Source organism: Ostrea edulis, chromosome 3 (assembly GCF_947568905.1).
Source record: "Ostrea edulis chromosome 3, xbOstEdul1.1, whole genome shotgun sequence".
NCBI lineage: Eukaryota > Metazoa > Mollusca > Bivalvia > Ostreida > Ostreidae > Ostrea > Ostrea edulis.
In genome coordinates, this window is record NC_079166.1 from 21,143,219 (window position 1) to 21,170,072 (window position 26,854).

Genomic DNA, 26,854 nt, shown 5'->3' on the forward strand with positions numbered 1-26,854 from the left:
ATAAAACTTTTAGTTTCAATATTTGAACAATGTAATAATGGTATACAGACTTGACATAATTCTGTCCTTTGTAGGTTCTAGAGAATGCAAAAAGAACTCATGCGTTAGGACGACCCGGTCAGGTGGAGGAGGTGGCCAATGCGATTGCTTTCCTGGCTTCAGACAGTGCCTCCTTTATAACGGGTGTGCAATTACCAGTTGATGGCGGTGTACACGCCCTTTGTCCTCGATAGATCAAAGAACAGGTTCCTAAAAAAAAATCCAAACAGTTTAGAAAATATAGGTTGTTCATATTTGTTATTGAGATCAGACATAATTATGGAGGATTCAATAGTGTTTCAAGAAAGAATTATGTGATTTGATATTTGCATAAGAAGTGAAACTCCGTATAGTTGAATCACAACTATATGTGGTTAAGGAATTGAATTAAGTTAGTATATAAAAATAGATGCACAAATTGCTTCTTTGTTTTCAAGTCGACTGGCTGAGATAGAGCACTATGTGCTCATGCAAATATATAAGTAAATATTCTTATAAGTATGGTTATGAATACATGTTCTTTTTATTAGCAATTGATTGTCGCCCATCGTCGTGCGTCGTGCGAAAAGAATTTAACATTTTTAACTTCTTGATAACTACCCGGCCAATTCTTTTCAAATTTGGTATGAAGCATCTTTCGAACAAGGGGGCATAAATTGTAAATTTCATGACTCCAGCACCCCTGGGGCCGTAGGGGTGGGACAAAAAATACCCAAATTGACAATTTTTCAATAATCCTAGGGGTAGGGGTTGTGATATCAGGGTGGGACCAAAATGGTCAGTTATTAAGTGTGTGAACCAAGAAATTTTTAACTTCTTCTTGATAACTATCATTCTAATTCTTTTCAAATTTGGTATGAAGCATCTTTGGAACAAGGGAGACATAAATTGTGAATTTCAGGATTCCTGCACCCCTGGGACCTTGGAAGGGGGGCAAAACTGCCAAAAATTGACTAATATTGAAAAATCTTCTTCATACACATGTAAGAAAAGCTAAATGCATAGTGATGTGGAGTAGGACGACCTCTACCAAATTTGTAAATTTCATGATCCCTGGGGTAGGGGTCTGACCCCCAGGGTGGGTCGAAACATAAGATATAGTGTCTATGTGTAAAATACTTAAATAACATCTTTTTAGTGTTATTAATACTAAATTGAAACTAAATGAATATTTAGAACGAGCAGATAGTCTTTTACCAAAATTGTAAATGATGATCCCCAGAGTAGGAGTTGTTACCACATGGTGGGGCCAAACTTAGTAAAAGTATTTATATGTAAGTTTGCTGATACTGTATAAACTCTAAATACATACTTATGAATAGCAGAAAAGGATGTCAACCCCCCCCCCCCCCCCGGTGAAAATCACAACCCAGGGTTTTGACTTTAGGATGGGTCCAAATTAGTCATATCTCTTGGTGTTTTAATGTTAATACACCTATTATGTACAGCCTTTCATCAGAAGCGCGTTATATCCTGCTTTCGCTTCCCGCCGGCATGGTTAATGAAGCGCATTATAACCTGCTTTCGCTTCACACATGTTTAATGAAGCGCGTAATAACCTGCTTTCGCTTATACTGTTGCTGAACATTAGAATTTAGCTTAGATATTCAGAACAGGACATTTTTTCTAGATTTCATAGTCCTTGGGAGCAGCATACTTTTTACTAGTATTCAGGTGACCGATAAGGCATGTGGGCCTCTTGTTGTGTTAGCGATCGTTAGCTTGGGTTCATTCATGTTTGTGCTTATACGCTTGTATATATTTCGGAAACATGAAAATAAATGTTTGAAGTATTTTTCTTTACCTACATACAAGAAAAATATTCTGGGTTATTAGGGTCCACCATCGATTGATATCGGGCTGATCAATTTGCATATCACATTAAATGAGTCTGCTATCAATTCCATATTACTACAGTTTTATTTAGAAGCATAATGGTAGTTTCTGAAAGCAAAACATTGAATAGGGTCAAAATAACGAATGTTGATCAGTCTCATAACTGCTATAAAGAATTCCAAATTACGAGTAGGCAAACACGGAGCCCTTGGCTCACAAGATTTGGGATCAGGTGCCTAGTAGGAGTAGCGATCCCTTGTCAACCGGTCACATCCGCTGGTATCCCTGTATAATGTTATACTTAAGCAAAGCGACTCACCATTGGTCATGTTCATGCCAATCACTGTTTATCTCATTATAGAGCGATGTATTTTGAGTTCAATTATTTCTCAAGGCACATTAAAATTATCCTATGGCAATACACGCGCAGGTATCGGGTACACAGGAACTCGATATATGTTTGATTTTGTGTTTAACATCGACTTAAAATGCATCGGACTCAGTGCCGCGTTTAAAAATACGTCCTTCTGTGGTGGAGATATCTCGTATTTTGGTGATTGGGATCCATGTTCAACATGTAACACAGCAGAACTTCATGGAGATTGCACTGGTGGGTAGAGGTGACGTAGATGAGATTGCTGTTTAAAGTTGCTCCCTCTCTCAGGAGACAACGAGACGATTTCACCCATCAAAATAGTTGCACATGTGATTCACTTTGATAGAGTGTTTATACCACAAACACGCTTTCAGTGTAATGTACCTGTGCAATAAACAGTAAAAAGACGCAATATTTTTTGGGGACACCTGTCTTTGAAATGTCAACCAGAACTTCATCTCTATTATGAATTCTGTCGAAGGTTATGACAGGTGATGGGCTAAATATGAAAAGAAAGAATCGACACGTTGTGTAAGTATAAGAGGAATATAAAAATATCGTATTAGACACGATAAAATAAACGCGAGCACTCTCTATCTTTTGAATCTAGGAGAAATAGGTTGCATGAATATTATATAATTGGTTCCAGCTGATAAAGTTTGTGACAGCATTGTTGTTGTAAAAGAAATTATTTCAACTGTATTCAGCACAACAATTTTGATAATCTAACTGATACTGCCTTTTCAGAGGACATATTTGTGTTTCACCTTTAAACACAGTAGTTTAAAAGTTTTGCCACATGATTATACCCAGGGACTATATATTGATAAAATGATGTAAATTTTTCATAAATTAAAACTACAAGATTATTTATCATTCAACAACAATTAAGATTTTTCAGCAGTTGTGGTAGGTACAAAACTTTCTGGGCTGAGGAGATAGGGGGATTGGGAGATACCATCGATCATTTCAATATCAACAATCATTGTATTTAATTCATACATCTAATATACAAGATCATCTCTTCAGTAGACGTCCTTGTTACGTGCTGATATGTTGTATGTTACAACCACAAAACGATTCAAGATCGATCAGTTGATAGTACTGAACTGATCACCTGATACACAATTGGACATACCTCAGATATCTGAAACGTATTTCTCGCTCCAATATGTGTATCCCTTTGAACTTCTTTACATCCTTACCTCTTATAAGTTTTTATTGCTTTTTCAACAAAACCGAAAGTAATGAGGGGTACAATATTAAGATCTCGCGCAACCAACCGACTCCGTACCATTACGCTAAATCCGACATGTTTGTTGCGCTTCGATACAGACAGTACTACGGTAGCCTCGTTTTGACGTGGTATGCATATTTATGAGCATCTCATTAAGAAAAGAGTATTACATAACATGTAAATATTTTAAGGGATGCAATCATGCCCAGAAAACAGGATTTTTAAAAAGCGACTTCAAGTGGAAGTTGATAAGAAAAGGTTGATGAAGACATAACCGATCCATTAAATGTTGCGAGTCTACATCAAAATTACCTTGAAAAGACAGGACAATGTTTGGTGCAACTAAGATATTATTCACATCACAATAGACTATCATTCAGAAAAGTCCAACACTAGCTTCCATACATCCTTAACGTTGGTGAACAACTACCCAACATGTCTGCTATTTCTAGATTGGATGGAAAAGTCGCATTAATTACAGGTTTGTCTGAGTCTCATTCGATAGGAAAGACCAAAATATTACAATTATATGATTTCAATATGAAATAAGCAAAATAGGCGTGTTTGCATATTCTAAGTACTATGTCCTGACTTGGACTGCAAAATGATTTTGATAAGGAAGTAAATATTTAAGTAGGCCAATATAAGTTTTTTGAGCTCATGAAAGGTGAAGATAACGAACAGTGAAAAAAAACCATCTTAAAAAATCATCGTAATTTGTAGTTTGTCTGTCGTTTTGTGGTCGTTTGCAAGCTAGTCGCATCTACGAATTTTTCTCCAGAACCAATGTCCCCACCAAACATGCTACAGAGTAACAGGTGTTGCTTGAAGTGGAATGATGTCCATAAGATATGAATGCCCCGCCCAATGTGATTTTGGTAATATTATGAAAAAAAACAGGGATTTATCGGTACTTTCTCATGCTCCGATATTCTGCCCCACCTCATTCACAATGGAAAATAGGTTGAATTTTCTTCGTTTTGTGGAAAATAGATTAAAATACTGAACCCTTGTTTCATTTATAGAAATGTATGCAGTTTAAAGATGACCATATGAGCGATTGAGGGAAAATATCTCCTTCATGTAAAAACACTTCATAGCTTTTCAGTGGAGAGAGAAAGTTCCTATACACTTTATTTTCACCTTATCAATGAATTAGAAGAGAAATACAGTGCTTTCGCAATAGGGAATTTGTTGTGTTAGTAACAGTGTTTAAACCTTTAGTGATTTTCGTCTGGTGAGGTGCTTTCTTTTTATACGGGTAATTTTGAGTTGTGTTCAAGTCATATCACCGATGTATACAAAATAAAGAGAACCTTTGAAACATTCTTCTGTATTACTGTAAGTGGTTTTAATTTTGCGGTGCTAAATGTTGGCAGTTTTTCATATTGGTCTAATTACGGTAATTTTATTTTCGCGGAATTAAATTCAATTCGGATTACTGGTAACTGTTCAAAACGTATTGTGTCACACTTGCGAAATGATTGCGGTTGTTTTAATTTCCCGAAAAAATCCCCGACCGCAAACATAGCGAAAGTAAAACCACCGCAATCATTTTCCTATTTACAGTATATTATTTACTCCAAAAGTCTTAATTCAGTTAAATATAAGTTGTTTACAAGTCATAACACATATAGATGAAAATGAAAACCTTTCAAATACTCTCTCTTATCAATGTGATGCATAATTTTTATGGTATAGTGAAATGGTCGTAGTAACAAGACACTTTTTTCATTTTTTTCTTTAAACATCTTATGGTAGTGTAAAAGTACCCTTTCCGAAGCAGATACTCTACTATGGGCTTCTCACGGCTCCTCTGAGGAACCGATGACGTCATCCATAACCATGGGAACAAACACACCTTTACATTTGTGAAACAATGATCTAATAATAACGACAATAAAGGACGTTGAAAAAGCAATGACGTCACTACTTTAGACAATAGGGTAAAGAACTGTATACAATGGAACAATAATGGCCTGTGATGTATGTGGTTTTCCAACAATTTAAATAGAACGGAACAAAGAAAGGGTGCCGTCAATCAAATTAAGATTGGAAAATTCCTTGAAGTCACAGCATCGAAAAACTCAGAGACATGGATTGTCATCATCAGTGCGTATATTTGGGGATTTTTTCTGTGACGTAAACCTTTAAATCAGTAGGGTATTGAAAAAAAAAGAAGAAAAATTGGGGTCAAGATAGATAACTCGCTGAACGAGACATTTAGATGTAGCTTAGTCATCTGAGACGCTTTACAGGTAATACTTGTCTGAAACGAATGAGTAAACACGGATCCTTAAACCTATTTTGCAGTAAGTTTTACAGGAGGTGACGATGTGTAATTGATAAAATCGGGATTCTTATATTTTCCAAAAGTGCATTTAACGTTTCTTGTGCAGTTGTTACAAGGCAAAATTGAATTAAATCCATTGACTATTTGATTTCAATATGAGAATCAAAGGCCTAAAGGGCATCAGCGCCGATACGTCCACAATTTCCATCAAGGGGTGGGGGATATACAGCACCGTTTTGTAAATCTTTAAAGTATGATGAAACGAAATGTACATGAATAAGTATTAACTAGTTATATTTTGTGTGGACATAAAAGTTCAAGATCCAAGGTACTATCCATGGTACAAAGCACATCTGCATGATATGATCACTTATCGATGTATGTCAAAATATTGTGAGTTTTATTATTCCGCATCAAGGGACTAGCAGTGACGCAGGAGTTAACTACTGACCTGTGTTGTATATAAGTATATGGCACATCTGACTTGGCAACAAAGAAAAGTCTGACTAGATCAAATAGGAGATTGTGGAATTCAAATTGTTAAGCTGCCCCAATCTGAAACCATGTCCTATATATACCGCTGGGTTCAGGCCAATAAAGCGGATTGTGTTATGCAAGTTTTTGGTGACAAATGCATACGTGACAGGTTCGCTCCCCATAAATTGAAACACGGGACCTGATCTGTGCGCAAATATAAAGATACAGTGACTTCACATTCACTGATTGCCTGAAGCTCTAAGATTTATTTGGAAAAGGTCGTGTGTTTTATTTGTTTTGAAGTTTCTTAACACTATCATTACTGCAATATGCGTTTCACGCATGCGGGACGAAAGCTCTAAGCCCTAGGCCACCGCAGAGGTTGATATTTTTAAAAACTTTTAAATTTTGTACGGCGATAAACGTAGCCCATTTCGTCGTTATTTAAAAAAAATGATTAGCAAAATGTCTACTAGAAGCCTTTCCACTATAGAAATCTGTTTAAACTTGATGACCTACCCGGAGTAGCTCGCTCTATACAGAAGATGATATCACGTGACTAGGATGTATTGTTCGCTGTTTTAGTAACATAAACACGCCTTCAACATCATGTACTTTAGACAGGATGTATTCGCTACACACAGTATACATGAATAAGTGATTTATTTACCAATGCACTGAAGTTTGATAAATTGTAAACAAATGTGTAAATATCATTATCAGAAATAAGTTGACGTTTGTGAATCTAATTATGTAAACAAATAATTGTATATTTCCATTGTTTACCTAATATGCAAATGGAATGTACTAGTATGGTTTTACGTTCTTTATCAAAATTTTACATATTACATGTAAATCTTTCGGGTTCATTATTTTACCTGTAATATAAGTAACCAAAACAATGACTTACGGGTATACTACACAATGCACGCGCGTTTTAAATACAAAAGTAAATGATAATACGAGCCCGGATATTTTTAATATATTTTGCTTCAAGGGAAATTGATCAAGAGTCAGAGAAAAGGAGAGGGGTGTCTATTTTTTGTGAGCTCTTGTGACATATATTTAGTACATCACAATAAGATATAGGGTTTGAACGAAATGTATATTGACTGTTAACAGTTTCACACATAATTTCCGTTTTTAGTAAACGCAGTAAACTCAGGTGACCTATTGCAATCGGTTGTCGTCCGTCGTCGTGCGTCGTCCGTCGTCCGTCGTGCGTTAACAATTGGACATTTTTAACTTCTTCTTGATAACTACCACTCCAATTCTTTTCATATTATGTATGAAGAACAAAGGGGACATAAATTGTAAATTTCAGGATTCCTGCACACCTGGGGCCTTAGGGGCGGGGCAAAAACTGCCCAAAATTGACCAATTTTAAAAAATCTTCTTCTCAAGAACCGCACACGTGTAAGAAAAACTAAATGTATGGTGATAGAGAGCATGAAGGCCTCTACCAAAATTGTAAATTTCATGATCCCCGGGGTAGGGGTTCTGACCCCAGGGCGGGACCAAACTTGTTAGATAGTGTTTATGTGTAAAACACTTAAATAACATCTTTAGTGCTGTAGATACTATATTGAAACTAAATAGATATTTAGAAAGAACAGGTAGTCCTTTACCAAAAGTGTAATTTAATGATCCCAGGGGTAGGGGTTTTAATATCAGGGTGGGGCCAAAATGGTTAGTTATTAAATGTGTGAAACATAGACATTTTTAACTTCTTCTTGATAACTATCATTCCAATTCTTTTCACATTATGTATGAAGAATCTTTGGAACAAGGGGGACATCAATTGTAAATTTCAGGATTCCTGCACACCTGGGGCCCTAGGGGAGGGGCAAAAACTGCCCAAAATTGACCAATTTTAAAAAAAATATTCCTCTTAAGAACCGCGCATGTGTAAGAAAAACTAAATGCATGGTGATGGAGAGCATGAAGGCCTCTACTAAAATTGTAAATTTCATGATCCCCGGGGTAGGGGTTATGACCCCAGGGCGGGGCCAAACTTGTTATATTGTGTTTATGTGTAAAACACTTAAATAACATTTTTTTTAGTGCTGTTGATACTAAATTGAAAGTAAATGGATAGAGCAGGTAGTCCTTGACCAAAAGTGTAAGTTTGGTGATCCCCGGAGTAAGGGTTCTGATCCCATCGTGGTGCAACACTTTGTATATAGTATTTATGTGTATGTTTTCTGATACTGTATAAAATCTAAATGCATACTCAGGAATAGCAGAAAAGGCTGTACAAAAAATGGTGAATTTGAATCAAAACCCTGGGTTATGACCTAAGGATGAGTCCAAATTAATCATATGTTTTAATGTTGATACACCTATTATTTAAAGCCTTTCATCAGTGTATGCACTTTTGAAGGCAGTGAAGATTTAAGAACACATCTTGTTTGATATTGTTGCTGGACATTAGAATTTAGCTTAGATATTCAGAACAGGACATTTTTTTTCTAGATTTCATAGCCCATGGAAGTAGTGATACTTTTTCACTAGTATTCAGGTGACCGAGAGGGCCTGTGGGCTTCTTGTTAGTGGAAAGTAACTATTTGATCAATAAGATTTATTCTGATTTCTAATTTCATTTTTTTTCAGCGGCGGTATCTTTGACCGAATGTGCTTTTGATAATGTGTTTAGGTGTATGTATTAGCAGTATCATCACCTTTCATCACAATAAATAAATAACATGCATTTAAAAATATCGATCACATATGGAACATGCAAGGTGAAGATAACGAACAGTGATCAATCTCATAACTCCTACAAGCAATACAAAATAGACATACATGTATTTGGATTCAGTAAAAATCATGCATAGCTTCAATTTAATAAACGAAGAAGCACAAAATATATTCATATTCCTAAAGTGAATGGTGTCCTTATTGTTGAGTATGAGATTATTCGCTGTTCGTTATCTTCACCTTTCATTCATGTGGAAGTAACATGACGAAAACTGCTTGTATAAAAATTAAATGATATTTCGATATTCCTCATGACAAAAACATAGGGAACTGTTAAAACTACATGTATTCAGAAACCATTGTATGTGGCGTCTATGTATAAAATGTTAACTTTAGTACAGCAGAAATAATTTTATTAACCACGGAAAAGGGGACCACAACCTATTACGATTTCACTTCATCCTTTCTGCAGCAATTTAACATTCACAATATTTCAAAGCTATATGCAAATTTTTGTGATGATCAAGAAACAATTAAAAGCCATTGAAAAGACGGTAGTGAAATTGTATACCGACCACATGACTTAACTCTAAATGCTAGATTTGTACAAAGAAAAAGAACCATTCCTTGAAGGATGATTTTCAAACTCTTGAAACTTCTGACAGCTTTTGCAGTTACTATCTGGATACAAAAGTTATTCAATATTATTTGCAATGCTCGGAAACTGCCTGTCCTGTCATTCAGTTCTCTCCACCTTTAGTGTAGATTTTTAAGATATCCTGGTGTCCCCGTGTTGTAGAAAACCTCCTGGCAAATGAAGAGCATGATCTCTAGTATACAACACAGAAATGTTTTATGCAGTCTCTGTATCAAACTATCACATCTAAGGGTTTTGTACCAGCATTTTCAAATTGATGCAGTAAACATTTTTCTTTACCTACCTATCTTCTCTTGAAATAAACTTTATGTAATATTAGTGCTCTGGCAAAGTTCTTATAAAGATGGAAAAACAAACCAAACACTACACCCGCATTTTGTGAAATATTGTCATTTATCAGATGACGATAACCAAATATTATCATTCTATAAAATGGTAACAAAAACAAGCTATGAGGAGATCCAGACAGTACTGAAAGCACAAGTTGTTTTATGAAAATTCCTGAATATGATAAAGTGACCCCCCCCCCCTGTTATACAACTAAAATAAAAAAAAAACCACTTGACAAAATGAAATATCCAAAAAACATCGAATGATTTATATAAAATAAAAACAGCAGCCACAAAAGGTCAATAGCGTGTTTGCAATCCCCACACAAAGAGGTAGCTACATAGTTTTAAACATCAAAATGTTAAACAAATTTCCACACAATACTGAAAGGTAAAAAAAACCCCAGTAGGTATATTAGTATGCAAAAATTACAATCCACGAACTATAAACAATTTTGAGATCTAAATTAGATACCGTACATGTAAAGAAAGCCTATCAGGCTTGTGACATGATACCCAAAAATTAAGGCATTAACCGTATGTCTATGTACATAAGATTCGGGAATGAGGAATAACTCACACAGCATTTAACTCCTGACCTGTGGTTTGGCTGAAGTGCAAGAGGGACTAGGGAGTACACAACAATTTACTTCTGACCTGTTTTACTTAATTACTATTGACTAGAGAAAATCCACAGCAACTGACTTCTGACCTGTGAGTTTAATTATTCTGCATCAAGGGACTAGAAGTGACTCAGGAGTTAACTACTGACCTGTGTTGAATATTAAAATATGGCACACCTGACTTGAAAACAATGCAAAGTGTAATTGGATTAAATAGGGGATAGTGGGATTCAAATTGTTAAGCTTGACAAACGTATATAACTACGAACAGCATCAGATTTTCATCTGTCCATCGTCTGAATACAGTTTTCGGAATATTATACATATTCTATGTGTTGCATGTAAAACTTATACGGTACCAATTTTGATGTACCAGATGCGCATTTCGACAAAAAAATGTCTCTTCAGTGATGCTCAACCGAAATGTTTGAAATCCGAAATAACAATGAAATTTTAGAGCTATTATAGCCAAAAACAGCGTGCCAAAAATGTGGAGTCAAATTCGTCTAAGGATAAGAGCTATGCATGAGGGAGATAATCCTTAATTTTGAAATGAATTTCTAAATTTTATAACACCAATTAAATATACATCCGTATTTTCAAGCTAGTAACATGTGTAGCATGTGTAGCTGCCCCTATTCTGAAACTATGCCCTGTATAAAAAGCTGGGTTCAAGCCACTGGAGCCAGTTGTGTTATGCAAGTTTCTGGTTGCAAATGCATACGTGACTGGTTCGCCACCTATAAATTGAAATAAGGGAAATGATCTGTGTGAAAATGTTTATAGGTAAAGATACAGTTAAAATATTGAAATGTGGGACCTGATCTGTGCGCAAATGTAAATATACAGTGACTTAACTGGGCACGTTTCCTGGTTGCCTGAAGCTCAAAGATTTATTTGGAATAGGTCGTGTGCTTTATTTGTTTTGAAGTTTCTTAATAGTATCATTACTGAAATAGGCGTTTCATGTTGAAATTCCAACGTTACGTCATCCCTATGAGTTATGTTGACTTGTTCACCTTTTCATTTGATAACAAGGTCCCCCAAACACAAAAAAATACACTGGATGCCAAAAGGAAAATGTACACTAGTAGAATCCTTGAATGTTCATTATGTACATTTTCGACACCTCTTATTAATTTTGACATTATTGACGCAGTAATTAGTAACCTGTAATCTTTGCCTGGTGGAAAATGATGATACCCATGCAGAATTTTCCAGAGTAAAAATGCATCGGCAGGATCTGGGAGAGAATAGCAATTACATAGCTAATTGCCGATGTTTGAAGATAAACTACTGGGAGAATAACCTGTGGAAAAAAACTTGTGCTATGAAATTTGACAAAACTGTAACAGTAATTGTAAGAGCATTGATTCTAGGAAATTCTAGAGCAAACATGTCCCATGATCTTTTGTGCGAAGCCTTTGTAGTATTGGGTAAATTCACTCCTATGAGTTGGCGTGCGTGTGAATTCAGATTTTCAAGAACACCTGAGGGATGAGTGTTGGTTGCTGCTTTCGCCAAGGCATGAACTTGAAGGCTGCCTTTACTTGAACTCAACAATTGTGAAACCACTGTTGCTGTTAAATTCTGTGAATCATTGTTTGCTTGCCCAGAAGGAAATGGCTGGTTTGTATTGTGGGGCTGAAACTCAGTCTGGTCTAAGCACTGGGGCTGGGAATTAGGCTCTGTGTGGGATTGCAACCCAGGAGGCTCAATTTCTCTAGACAACGAAAGTGTTGACCCCTCGAAAGAGGATGCCTGTTGGATGCTCATCGAACTGTATTACAACATGAATATATATATATATATATATATATATATATATATATATATATATATATATATATATATATACATGTATCTTTATCCGAGCCTTGTACAATTCTAGTACATATAGCACTTAGGGCAAAATCATAATGGTGCCCCTTTGTGCTATTAACACCAAAGTATCATCCTGTATAATACATTTTCAAACATACTTGTACCAAGGCTAATTCACTAATCAACTGGTGGATGCATCTTGTTAAATACTAACAGGCCTGATAAAAAGTACCTATGAATCTCAAGGTGATTTTCACCAACAAGCCAGGGCTTACTATAATAAAGCACACTACTCTGCGTGTGAACTGTGAGGAGGAAATGTAATTACATGTTTTGACCAATGAGTGTTTCCACATTAACACTGAACTATGAATGTGAATAAGGAATCACACAATTAATTTTAGAGAACAGACTGTTTTACCTGAGAGAAAGAAAATCAATACTCTGTGTGTGACTAACAAACACACTACTCTGTGTGTGACTAGCAAATACATTACTCTGTGTGTGACTAACAAACACACTCCTTCATGCGTGACTAACAAACACACTACTCTGTGTGTGACTAACAAACACACTCCTTCATGCGTGACTAACAAACACACTACTCTGTGTGTGACTAACAAACACACTACTTTGTGTGTGACTAACAAACACTACTCTGTGTGTGACTAACAAACACTACTCTGTGTGATTAACAAACACACTACTCTGTGTGACTAACAAACACACTACTCTGTGTGACTAACAAACACACTACTCTATGTGTGATTAACAAACACACTACTCTGTGTGATTAACAAACACACTACTCTGTGTGTGACTAACTAACACACTACTCTGTGTGAATAACAAACACTACTCTGTGTGTGATTAACAAACACACTACTCTGTGTGACTAACAAACACACTACTCTGTGTGTGACTAACAAACACACTACTCTGTGTGTGACTAACAAACACACTACTCTGTGTGTGATTGACAAACACACTACTCTGTGTGTGATTAACAAACACAATACTCTGTGTGTGATTAACAAACACACTACTCTATGTGTGATTAACAAACACAATACTCTGTGTGTGATTAACAAACACACTACTCTGTGTGACTAACAAACATACTACTCTGTGTGTGATTAACAAACACACTACTCTGTGTGTGATTAACAAACACACTACTCTGTGTGTGATTAACAAACACAATACTCTATGTGTGATTAACAAACACACTACTCTGTGTGTGATTAACAAACACAATACTCTGTGTGTGCTTAACAAACACACTACTCTGTGTGACTAACAAACACACTACTCTGTGTGTGATTAACAAACACAATACTCTGTGTGTGATTAACAAACACAATACTCTGTGTGTGACTAACTAACACACTACTCTGTGTGTGACTAACTGACACATTACTCTGTGTGTGACTTACATATTACTCTGTGTGTGATTAACAAATACATTACTCTGTGTGACTAACAAACACACTACTCTGTGTGTGATTAACAAACACACTACTCTGTGTGACTAACTAACACACTACTCTGTGTGTGACTAACACACTACTCTGTGTGTGACTAACTAACACATTACTCTGTGTGTGACTAACAAACACACTACTCTGTGTGTGATTAACAAACACACTACTCTGTGTGACTAACTAACACACTACTCTGTGTGTGACTAACACACTACTCTGTGTGTGACTAACTAACACACTACTCTGTGTGTGACTAACAAACACACTACTCTGTGTGTGACTAACAAACACACTACTCTGTGTGTGATTAACAAACACACTACTCTGTGTGTGACTAACAAACACACTACTCTGTGTGTGACTAACAAACACACTACTCTGTGTGTGACTAACAAACACACTACTCTGTGTGTGACTAACAAACACACTACTCTGTGTGTGATTAACAAACATACTACTCTGTGTGTGATTAACAAACATACTACTCTGTGTGTGACTAACAAACACACTACTCTGTGTGTGACTAACAAACACTACTCTGTGTGTGACTAACAATACACTACTCTCTCTGTGATTAACAAACACACTACTCTCTCTGTGATTAACAAACACACTACTCTGTGTGACTAACAAACACACTACTCTGTGTGACTAACAAACACACTACTCTGTGTGACTAACAAACATACTACTTTGTGTGTGACTAACAAACACACTACTCTGTGTGTGACTAACAAACACTACTCTGTGTGTGACTAACAATACACTACTCTCTCTGTGATTAACAAACACACTACTCTGTGTGACTAACAAACACACTACTCTGTGTGTGACTAACAAACACACTACTCTGTGTGTGATTAACAAACACACTACTCTGTGTGTGACTAACAATACACTACTCTCTCTGTGACTAACAAACACACTACTCTGTGTGTGATTAACAAACACACTACTCTGTGTGTTACAAACACGCACACTGCTCTGTGTATGAAAAGAAATGCAATATTATGCGCATGACTAGCGCACAATTTCTTATAAGATTAGTAACCCACTACATTGTGTAGAAAGAACTGGTTACCATACCTACAACCTAGTGTAAGAAATAGGGTTAGCATGTCTGTACTGTTACTTACTGACTTTTTGATCAATGTAACAAGACATGCTGAATATGATAGTCAAACATCTAGTTTATGTACACTTTCCGAGGATTTGCCAAGATGATACAATGGGTAACACGTTTACTAACTTGCTTTACAAAACGGGAAACTTAGAATTGCAGATATCAGCATGTATGCCATTTATTAAGAGTGTAATATTAAACAGATTATTTACTGAGTAAAGTAGTGTAATAAAGTGACATGCTTATCTGAAGTGTTGAAAGACAGCTATTCTGGTACTGTGCATATATTTTTTCATGTGCGACGATGTAGAGTCAATGTGCACCCCCTCTTTTCCCAGGTATGTCAGGTCCGCACCAAAACCACGGTGCGACCGGAAGTGAATTCCTTCAAGCAATACATCCGAAACTTAAGAACTTGCTAAAACATAAAATGACCTTAAATCAGAATGTTACATTAATTACATATATAGATAGAGAATGGGTTCACATATCACAAATTACATAAATGCAATCATTTACAATAATGCTGTATTTTGAAATGGTTTTTCTCTGTCTTTGATTTTATGTTTCTTTGTTTCTGCATAAGAGCCTGATCTACGATAAGCTAATGAAACTTATTCACGATATCTAATTTCCAGGAACAATTCTTTGCATTATGTCAGATATTCTATCATTGTAAAAATGAAAGGTTCCTTTTAATAAGGTTGATTTTATAAAATCATCGTAGGTTGGCTAGTAAACATTTGAATATACATTTATTTACATTTTAACCTTAGCTGAGGCACTCCTTTTGCGGTTGTTCTTTGCATTTTACGCTTACTTAAACAGGTTTGGAACACTACCCCTACAGTGAGATATTCTCGCAAAAAAAGCGATTATGTCTCTCTAGCGAGAGTAAATATATCCCGTTCAGCCTAGAAAAATCCCGTGGAGTACATCTCTGTGTTTCACGTGAAAAAACGAAAAAGTGTTAAAATGTCTAATACTTCTTCAAATATATTAATGAAAGGTTAAGATAACGAACAGTGATCAATCTCATAACTCCTAGAAGCAATACAAAATAGATAGTTGGGGAAACACGGACCCCTGGACACACCAGAGGTAGGAACAAATGCCTAGGAGGAGTCTAAACAAAAACACTCACGATGTGCATTGAATTTCATCCTCCTTCCCTCTTACGCAGAAACATTGGTATGAAATTTCTTGACTGTGTTGTAAATTTTATAGAGATAATTTGCGTCATGGTGAGTGTGTGTATCGCACTTATTCAGCATTGACTTAATTTGTCATTATTTTCAATAGAAACACAAAAACACCGGTTTATGTTAATGCTTATTTCTCGATAAAGAGTGATCATAGTGTTTTAGCGAGATGATCTCGCCATAGTGTTCCCAATCTGTTAAAACATGAAAGCATTAAATGTAACGATCGCGCCCCATCACTATGTTGTTTGTGATTTTCAGGGGCCAGTTCTGGTATTGGGGCAGGGACAGCCATTTTGTTTTGTAAACTTGGTGCAGAGGTAGCCATCACCGGCAGAGATGTGGACAATTTGAACAAAACAGCTGCCGAGTGTGAAAATGAAAATGAAAAAAAAGTTAGATCTTGCTGTAAATTTATTGTCGTAGTCATACATATATATTTGAAAGTTGTTTGGGAAAGATAACGTGCTAACAGATCGCACCTTTGTTCTTTTAGCCGTTTACTCTTAGCGGTGATTTGACAAAGGAAGATTTTGTGAAGAGACTTGTGGAAGAAACAGTAAAGCATTATGGAAAATTGGACATCCTGGTATGTAAGAATGTAATGTGTTTGGTTTAGCACAATACATGTTCAGATGTTTTAGTATTTTACTAAACTGTTGTAGCTTGCTTATATTCAGCATGAACAATAAGAATTGAATAAAATTTATAAACATTATAAGCAAGAATATACATTCTATTTCAGTCCATGAATATTTTTAGATTGACGATTTTATCAGATTATTGTTTGGCAAATAGGTCAATAATGCGGGAATATGGAGACCTGGAAGTATTGAAACAACACTGGAGCAATTTGATGAAATCATGAACACTAACGTCAGGTAATATTATACCATCTGTATAATATATATATTGTTATATATATATATATATCTCCAACGATGACTAATTACACATGATCCATATTTAATTAATTACACTTAGCGTTTTCGCCGTGTAGTTCGGCTCTTCAGAGTGTAAAAAACTTGTTATATAACAAGCACATTGTACCCTTTTTGTAAAACTTGTATATAGTTATATATAGCAAGATTGCACAAAATGTCCATGGTATAGGTATTAAGTAGAAAAAAAATATATCCAACGATGACTAAGTACACTTGATCCACATTTAATCAATTACACTTAGCGCTTTCGTCGTGTAATTTGGCTCTTCAAACAATGCTAATAACAAATTTATTTTGTAAAGCGTAAAATCCATATTGCTCTAAACGCTAATTAGATTACACTAAAATAAGCAAAATAAGTTGTATAAGAACAAATGACTAGTAGGTGACGATAAGGAGTCCGTTATGATTGCACAACATATTAATCCTGACTTAGATTTCATCTGTACAGACTAGTTGTAATGAATTGAAAACAGATTAGTCTTGAGTTTAGATTTAAAGATACAGAGACAAGCAGTAGTTCTGATATCATATGGTAAAATATTCCACAGTTTAGGGCCAGCCATACTAAAAGCTCGAGTTTGAATCCCAGATGAGGTAGTGAATGGCAATTATAGTAGGCTCTGATCACTGGACGGCAAAGTTCAGGAGGAGCATAGGGTGTTATGAGTTCCTGCAGATAGGATGGAACCATGGTGTTGACTCTTGTACACTAACACCAATGTCTTGAAGATGACTCTTTGCTGAACTGGCAGACAATGGCGGGAGCGTAGTACTGGTGTAATGGTGTCATATTTGCGGGTGCCTGAGATGATTCTGGCTGCAGCGTTTTGAATGGATTGGAGCTGCTGGATCTGCTTTGATGGTAAGCCGTAATAAAGAAAGTTGCAGTAGTCCAGCTTTGTTGTTATGAAGGCATGGACAACCCATTCCAGCGATTCCCTGTCCAGATATTTCCTCAGCTGGCTCAGGTTCTTAAGGTGGATGAAGGCACCTCTGCACACTGATGATATATGTGCCTCCATGGTCACGTGACAGTCAATGGTTACACCAACGCTCTTGGCCTTAGTAAAAGGAATGATAGAGTCGTCTCCTACTTGCAGTGATGGTATGTGTACCTTAGAGGCCATTTGTTTGGAGGATATCACTATCACTGCAGTCTGGTCTGTGTTGATCTTTAGGTGATTCTGAGCCATTCAGGTTTGAACTGACCTCAAGTAAGACTCCATATGACTCACTACAAGAGCGGCCTGTTGGACTTTAAAGCTGATATACAGTTTATTATCGTCAGCATACATGCGATACAAGACATTGGTTTTTTTCTGAGAAGGGCCCCGAGGGATGATATGTAGATGTTGAAAAGAACGGGCCCGAGGATAGATTCCTGTGGGAAACTGCAGTCCAATTCAGTGGAACTAGACTTTGTTCCCTTCACTTTGACAATCTGGGTCCGATTGGTAAGATAGGGCGTGAACCACATGAGCACAGTGTCCTTAATTGCAAGGTCAATGAGTATTTGCGTGAATGATCTACAGTGTCAAAGGCAGCCGATAGGTCCAATTGCACTAAAAAGACAGTCTTCTGCTCTCCAATGGCACAAACCACATCGTTGTGAACGGCACGTCTCAGTACTAAGCCCCTGACGGTAAGCACTTTGGAATGGCTGCAGTAGATTGTTCTCACTGAGGTTGCTTTGTATCAACCTTCTCAATCAACTTGGATAGATATGCAAGGTTAGACACTGGACAGTAGTTCATTGGTATGTCAGGGTCTAGTGAAGCCGTTTTCAGAAGTGGTATCAAAGTAGCTCCTTTGAAAAATGTTGGGAAGGAACCACTCTCAAGTGACTTATTTATAATAGAAGTGATGACGGGAGCAAGAGATGTGACTTCTTGCTTCACAAGGGATGTAGGCATAAGGTCCAGTTCACAGCTCTTGTTAACAGATGACTTCATCAACTTTTTGACCTCATCCACAAACTACAACCAAATTACAAAAGCTTGGTTCTGATTTGATCCAGCGTAGGACTGATTAGTTCAGTTTAGTCTTGAAGCTTCTTTGTTATAAGGTTTTGTTGAGTTGTAGTTTTAGTTTCTTTATCTTTCTATGTAAATATTCTGTCGTCCTAAAGAAGGGACAGGTCGTCCCCAAAATTTGACAATTTACTGTTGTTGGTCATCTTTAGTGCTTGTTATATCCTTTTGAATTTGACCTCGTATCTACTATTAGATCCGACACTTTGGATATTAAGTGTTGTTGAATTTTAGTGTGTTATATATATATATATATATATATATATATATATATATATATATATATATACAAGGTGAAGATAACGAACAGTGATCAATGTCACAACTCCTATAAGCAATACAAAATAGATAGTTGGGCAAACACGGACACCTGGACACACCAGAGGTGGGATCAGGTGGCTAGGAGGAGTAAGCATCCCCTGTTGACCGGTCACACCTGCCGTGAGCCCTATATCTTGATCAAGTAAACGGAGTTATTCGCAGTCAAAATCAGTGTGCCAAGAACGGCTTAACAATCGGTATGAAACACGTCAGACAGCATTTAACCCAATGCGAGGTTGTATTGACGAACTAGATCGTTATAGCGACCATAAAATTTGCGAAATGCTGACTTCAATCGAGACTGTTGAAACCCCTGTACCATCGACTTGTTTGACAGTAGCTTACCTCGATTTAAAAACTGACTATACACAGAACAAGCTCTTGCATATCGAATCAGCTGAGATATACAAACACCATATGCAGGTGATAATGGTATCTATATATCATTTAAGAGTTCATTGCTATTTCCGTGCTTTCTATATTCAAATGAAATGTGTATCATGTATGATCCTCTTAAATGTACATTAAATAACTGTATCCCATTTCCATTCTCAATGACTGTGTAGCATGTGACAGCGTATCGAGAATTCCATCGTCATCGAAAGCAAGTTTTTTGACTTGCCTAGATGGTCGAGCTTTCTAGTGCACTGATTGCATGCTGCTAGGAGATTTGGTTCCGCAGGTCGTGAGTTCAACCCCGTGTAGGGGCGGAAGTGGGTATCCAAATAAAGTGAAATTTTTTGTGCTTTATATTAAATATTTCTTCACTTAGGAGAGTTATGTTCATGTAAGAGTTCATTGCTATTTCCGTGCTATATATATATATGTAAAACTTATACGGTACCAATTTTGATGCACCAGATGCGCATTTCGACAAATATATATATATATATTCATTAGGACAAACGAAAAGAATTACATAATGTGGCCAATATCAACAGATAATAACAACAAAAACTACATATAAATACATCTAGCACTACAACTACACTAATCTACAAACGTATCTACAACGCAGACTACATGTTTTTTTGTCTTTAGGCTTGCCAATCAATGTTAAAAGTGGAGCGAATTAGGGCATGCCTTATTCGTCCAAAGAGCTGATCCAAAATGTACGAAGTGAAAAAAATAGACTTAATTAATCTCAAGTGGAACGAGTTAACTCAATTACGTTGACAAATAGTAAAGCTAACTCGTACCCAGAGAGTTTCTATTCTAACTATGCATTATAAATAAATAATCTGTGCGTGTATGCGTGTGTGTGCGCGTGTTTCCTTTGATATTCACAGTATTGACCAATTCCAAATGAGATATATAAACATGTGTACTAGATGAAAAACCTCCCAAATGCTGAAAATCACAAGCAAATAACATTGCATTGAGGAAGGATGTTCTAATTGCATGTTTGAATTGTTGTTTACATGTCAATGGAATTAACGATGTCTTGAATTCAAATGAATATAAGAACAATATTGAATGCGTGCATTAGTTACAGTGTATGTTATATTATTGATATTATATTCAGTAAATAAAACATGATTATTAGGAAATAAGTTGGAGTTCCAGATTAAATGATCTATCTTCCTATTGAAAATTAGATACTGATTTTAGGAATGCAATCGTAATTCGTCAGGCTGAATAGTTGACCAAAGACAAACTGAAACACCTCAGACAGCATTGTACCCAGTGATAACGTGTTCTTGTTAATTCGATCATTATTATAACCATATACATGTAATTTGCCAAAATGCGGACTTTAAAGGAAAATGTTGAAAACCTTGAAACATCAGCTTATTTGTCAGTAGCTTGCTTCGATTCAAAAATTGAAAAATTAATCATACACAGAATATAATTTCGTGTATCAAATTAGCTGAGAGACGTAAACCCAACATTTGTTTACACGCACGCACGCACCCACTCCCACATTGATAAATGTTTATCTGAAATGATGTTGTGTTTTCAGAGCGATATATCATCTGACTATGCTTGCAGTTCCTCATCTGGTCCAAACAAAGGGAAACATTGTTAACGTATCAAGTGCTGTGTCCTTTAGATCAGTGGGTAATCTTAACTTATCACGTGTCATCGATAAATAAAAATCGATGATAAACATTTGTAGAGGTATTTCTTTTATTTAAAAAAAACTTTCTTTAACCTTATTATTGAATGCTATTTGATGCATCTTTATCACACATAGTGGGTATTTGAATCCTATGTGGATGACATAAATACATTGAAAATGGGACATTGTATGGCACTATATGATATTAATGCATATTATGAGCATTTTGATTCAATATTTGTTTTAACAGATTGAAGGAATGTTGCCATACTGTATGTCCAAGAGTGCCATAGATCAGTTTACTAAATGTACTGCGATAGGTATGAATTGCCTTTTTAGTTAGAGTTTTCCAGTGTGCCAATATATCTCATAGGATCCACCCATATCTGTAACACTGAATTGGAATGGGGATTTCAGTTTCATTTTGGTTATATTGAATGTAGATGACAAATAGGTGTTCATACCATATATGATTTAGAAGAAATGCGAAGATCACGAACAGTGATCAATCTCATAACTGCTATTAGCATTTCAAAATAGAGAGATGGGCAAACACGGACACCTGGATATACCAGAGGTGGGATCAGGTGTTTAGGGGGAATAAGCATTCCCTGTCGACCGGTCACACGCACCATGAGCCCTAAATCTTGATCAGGTATATGGAATTATTTGAAGTCAAAATCTGTGTGCGAAGAACGGCCTAACAATCGGTATGAAATACGTCAGCCAGCATTTGACCCAATGATAGGTTGTATTGGCAGTCTACACTACCATGCAGATCGTTATATCAACCATAGGATTTGCGAAATGCTGATGAAAGGTTTTAGCATGTGATTTTATATTTCTTAGTACATTGTGTTTAATATTATTATGGCAACAGAAATGCAAATGTATGAAGTCACAACGACTTTCGAAATATATCATTATATTTCAGAGTTGTCCCCAAAGCAGGTCAGGGTAAACAGTGTAAAGTAAGTGTATCGATCTTTATCACATTGCGTGTTAATGCTTCAGGTATCATTTTTGTGCCTTTTGGTTTACTTATAATGAATACGGTTAAACTGGTTATTTACGTTGGGGGTTAAATACAGGCTTTCAAACGTTCAACATTAAGCATGGGGGGATACGCGGTGACTGTATATAATATATATTATATCAAATATTTATAACTAAAGTGTACATGTTTACGGGTGGGGAAATGACCGCGTAATTAGTGTAAATTTCCCTCACTTTTCCAGTATTCATTCACAAAAGAGAAATTACCTGATTATTCAATAACGTAAAATTAATCTAATGAATCAAATGTATACTTATAAATTGTTCATTATCATTAAAATACATTTACTTAGATATTGATATATTTAGCCCTGGTTTGCTTGCCACTGCTATATTCAAGAGAAGTGGATTGGATGAAGAATCCTGTCAGATGGTAAACACAGACGGCTATACTTTTATCCGACAGAGTTTAGTGGAGTTCAACGTTTTAATTACAAAAGAGGACTTTGTTTTTAGAATATTCATACGATTCAGTGTTTTTTTGATTTTCAATTGACTTGTCGCGGTAGCGTAGTGGAGAAGCGTTCGCTTCGTAGCTACTGGGGCTTGTCTTCCGGATTTTGGAATATAAAAACATGAATTAAAATATGAACCCTCTTTAAAATCACCTTTGAAATCGTTCTGACAAAGCGTTTTGGTAAATAATACATCATTTGAATTATACCCCCTGTACGTATTTTTATATCATTACAAGGGACAAAAGAGACATCTTAGAAAAAATGCTCGTACTCAGTTTAACACCCATTTCTGTACCCTAAACTAATAATGTATTGGATCATCGTGGTACGATTCGCTACAGCGATAATTTTACGAAAATATGATGTATTTGTCGCCGGTCGACATGTGTTCTATCAAAAGAAAACATATACAATCTCATTGATTTTAAAGCCATGTCGTCAAACCGGTCTGGAAAGAATGGAAGTTACAATTTTGCGACAGCTAGCTATAATGAAAGTGCCAAAATAATAATTAAAATCAGCTTAAATGTTCAAAATGTCCTCGTCATTCTTAACATATACATACCTGTTTAAAAATCGTAGTAACGTTAAATGTAGAGATAGAAATATTTTGTATTTTTTATGGAATTTGAATGGTCGTTATAACGATCTAGTTTGCCTATACAACATATCATTGGGTTGAATGATATATGACGTGTTTCATACCGATTGTTAGGCCATTCTCGGCACAGTTATTTTCACTACGGATATCTCCGTTTACCTGATTAAGATATAGTGCTTACGGAGCGTGTGACCAGTTGAGAGGGGATGCTTACTCCTCCTAGGTACCTGATCCCACCTCTGTATATCCAGGGCCGTGTTTGCCCAATTTCAATATTTCGATTTTTGCCACTTTCCTTATTACCAAACGTCGTATTTGAAAACTTCCTTCTTTTCCAGATTGATTTAATGCGATATCCCTCAAAATAGTTGAAATCGTGAGTGTTGTCCTTTGATTAAACGCTTGGGTCAAATGCTGTCTGACGTGTTTCATACCGATTGTTAAGCCGTTCTTGGCACACTTATTTTGACTGCGGATAACTCCGTTTACCTGATCAGGATATAGGGCTCACGGCGGGTGTGACCGGTCAACAGGGGATGCTTACTCCTCCTAGACACCTGATCCCACCTCTGGTGTGTCCAGGGGTCCGTGTTTGCCCAACTGTCTATTTTGTATAGCTTATAGGAGTTATGAGATTGATCACTGTTCGTTATCTTCCACTTGTTGTTAACAATCAACACATATATCATCTTTGAGAAAAATCATTGCTGCAGCAAATTTGGTCACAAAAATCCAATTAATTGTTGGTTTAGAGTACAAAAACAAGTGTTTAAATGAGTGGGAGTATTTTTTCTAAGATGACGACTTTTGATATTCCTTACATGGGTGTAATTCAAACTATCTATTAATTACGAAAACGTGTCAGTAACAACTTCAAAGGTGATTTCAAAGAAAATTTATGTTTTCATTTATCTTTTTTTTTATCTTCTACAATCCGGAAGAGAAGCCGATGTATTCGTATCCTGGAGGTCGCGAGTTCGATCATCGCTTGTGTCATGGTCATGTCAAACTAAATCGTAAACTTAGGTAGTGATTGCTCCTTCGCTCTGCATTTATAAGTGAAAATCTTAAGTCTTTCGGATATGAGGTTCCGTGTAGCGGCAGCCGTTGGCATGTTAAAGAACCCTCGCTGCTACGGCACTGGGCCGTATGTCTAAATTTGTTGTACTTCACCTTCTCGACGGGACGTAAAACAGTACAATGAATCAATGAATGATAGCCGAATGGGATAATATATTTAGGAAATATGATGTATAATGATAGTATAATATACATTTATTGCATGATAGTGAGGGAGATATGAAGATTTATTCACACAAGAAAAATCACATTTCCCTCGGGCGTTGCCCTCGGGGAATATGATTTTTCTTGGGTGAATAAATCTTCATATCTCACTCACTATCATGCAATAAATTGTTTATCATACCGAAACAGAAAAGACTACAAAAGTACATGTGGAATTGGAGTCCGCTCATCTATACATTGTATGTAGCTGAGATCGTCCTAACGGTAACACCGCACCGTTAACGTATTACGGTAGAGGGTACAAACAACGAAATACAGTGATATGATAACCAGTTTTTGTATTTCCATTCTCCTTAAATGCTAATTTACTTGCTTGATTTTGTATCAACTAAAACCATGCGATTCAACTGTGTATCAGAGACCCGCATATTTTCTGCCTTACGAACTATGAAAGTAGAATGACTCGGACTTATTGTGACGTAACAATACACTTTATATACTATGACGTTAAATTTAGGAAAATTGCACGAGGCTGCCCAAGGGGTAAATATTATAGGGATATAAGATGTTTGAGAGGGAGATATGAAGTTTTATCATCCTTGGCACGTGACCGTCTAGACCAATCAGATTATGCGTTGCATGGAATTCTCATACTGAGGTATAATAATACTAATAAGTATCACATATAATATGAAATAATATGCATATGACACACACTGATTGTGACTAAGTTTTACTCCGCTTATGAAAATATCTCCCGTAGAGATACGGTTAAAATAGGTCTGTAGTACCCCTTGCTTGCCATCAGAGGCGACTAAATTGGGCGGCCCATTGGATGAGACCGCAGAAACCGAGGTCCCGTGTCACAGCAAGTGTGTCATGTAAAAGATCCAACTGCTCAAAGGCTCTAAGCACCGAATATAGGGTTAAATTTTACAGACATTTACCGACAATTGTGACGTCTCCATATGAGTGAAATGGTCTTGAAAAAGGCATGAAACAATAATCAATCAATCAACTAATTAAGATATAGGGCTCAAGGCGAGTGTGACCGGTCGACATGGGATGCTTACTCCGCCTAAGCACCTGATCCATCCTCTGGTGTGTCGAGGGATTCACGTTTGCCCTACTCTTAATTTTGTATTCCTTATAGGAGTTATGAGACTGATCATGGCTTGTTTTCTTCGCCTTTCAAGCCTACTATATTTGTTTATCTTCATTATCAGTATTAACATGTATACTACGGAGGTTTTAAAAGAATATCCTATGTCCAAAACAATTATATACGATTATATGACACTATAACCGTGAGTCTAACATACCCTGTTCTTTTTATAGTTCAATATACATGTACATGTTTATGCATTGCTCTATTTTTCAAATGCAAGACATGTTTAAAGGAAAGGATCAATTTCTACATATATACAAACCATATTTTAAAACGACAAATCTGAAAGTTTTGATATCAAATTTATTTTTGACAAATAAACTATCAGTATCAAAATTTAAACGATATAGAAAAGTTGAATAACTTTTGACATAATTCTGTTTAACTGCAGATTCTGGAAAGTGCCAAAATAACGCATGCGCTAGGACGACTTGCCCACGTGGAGGAAGTGGCCAATGGGATAGCTTTCCTGGCATCTGACAGTGCTTCCTATATTACCGGTGTGCAGTTTCTTGTAGATGGAGGTTTTCATATCAATCAATCACAATAGATAGATATTAATAAAGGAATAACATATTGTCGAAGACACTTAGACATGAAAAATAACGATGAATATGTATTATGTATTTTGAACTCTCTACATGAGTAATTTTGTATTTCTGGATCAATATATAATACTAACGAATTTCGTAAACATGTATAACAGTTCACAGATTTTGAATACTTGTATTAAACGTGAAATATAATAAAGAGGTTTGCAAATTC

General features: G+C 36.2%; 1 protein-coding gene across 1 annotated transcript; it reads left to right on the plus strand.

Moving 5' to 3' along the window:
* The first annotated feature begins 3,905 nt into the window (after positions 1-3,905).
* LOC125682775 (3-oxoacyl-[acyl-carrier-protein] reductase FabG-like) lies at positions 3,906-26,854 on the plus strand. Its single transcript, XM_056157747.1, has 9 exons — positions 3,906-3,969; positions 16,463-16,596; positions 16,698-16,790; positions 17,000-17,082; positions 21,463-21,556; positions 21,812-21,881; positions 22,496-22,532; positions 22,927-22,990; positions 26,481-26,854. The coding sequence occupies exons 1-9, from the start codon at positions 3,924-3,926 to the stop codon at positions 26,637-26,639; spliced, it is 780 nt and encodes a 259-aa protein (XP_056013722.1). The 5' UTR covers positions 3,906-3,923; the 3' UTR covers positions 26,640-26,854.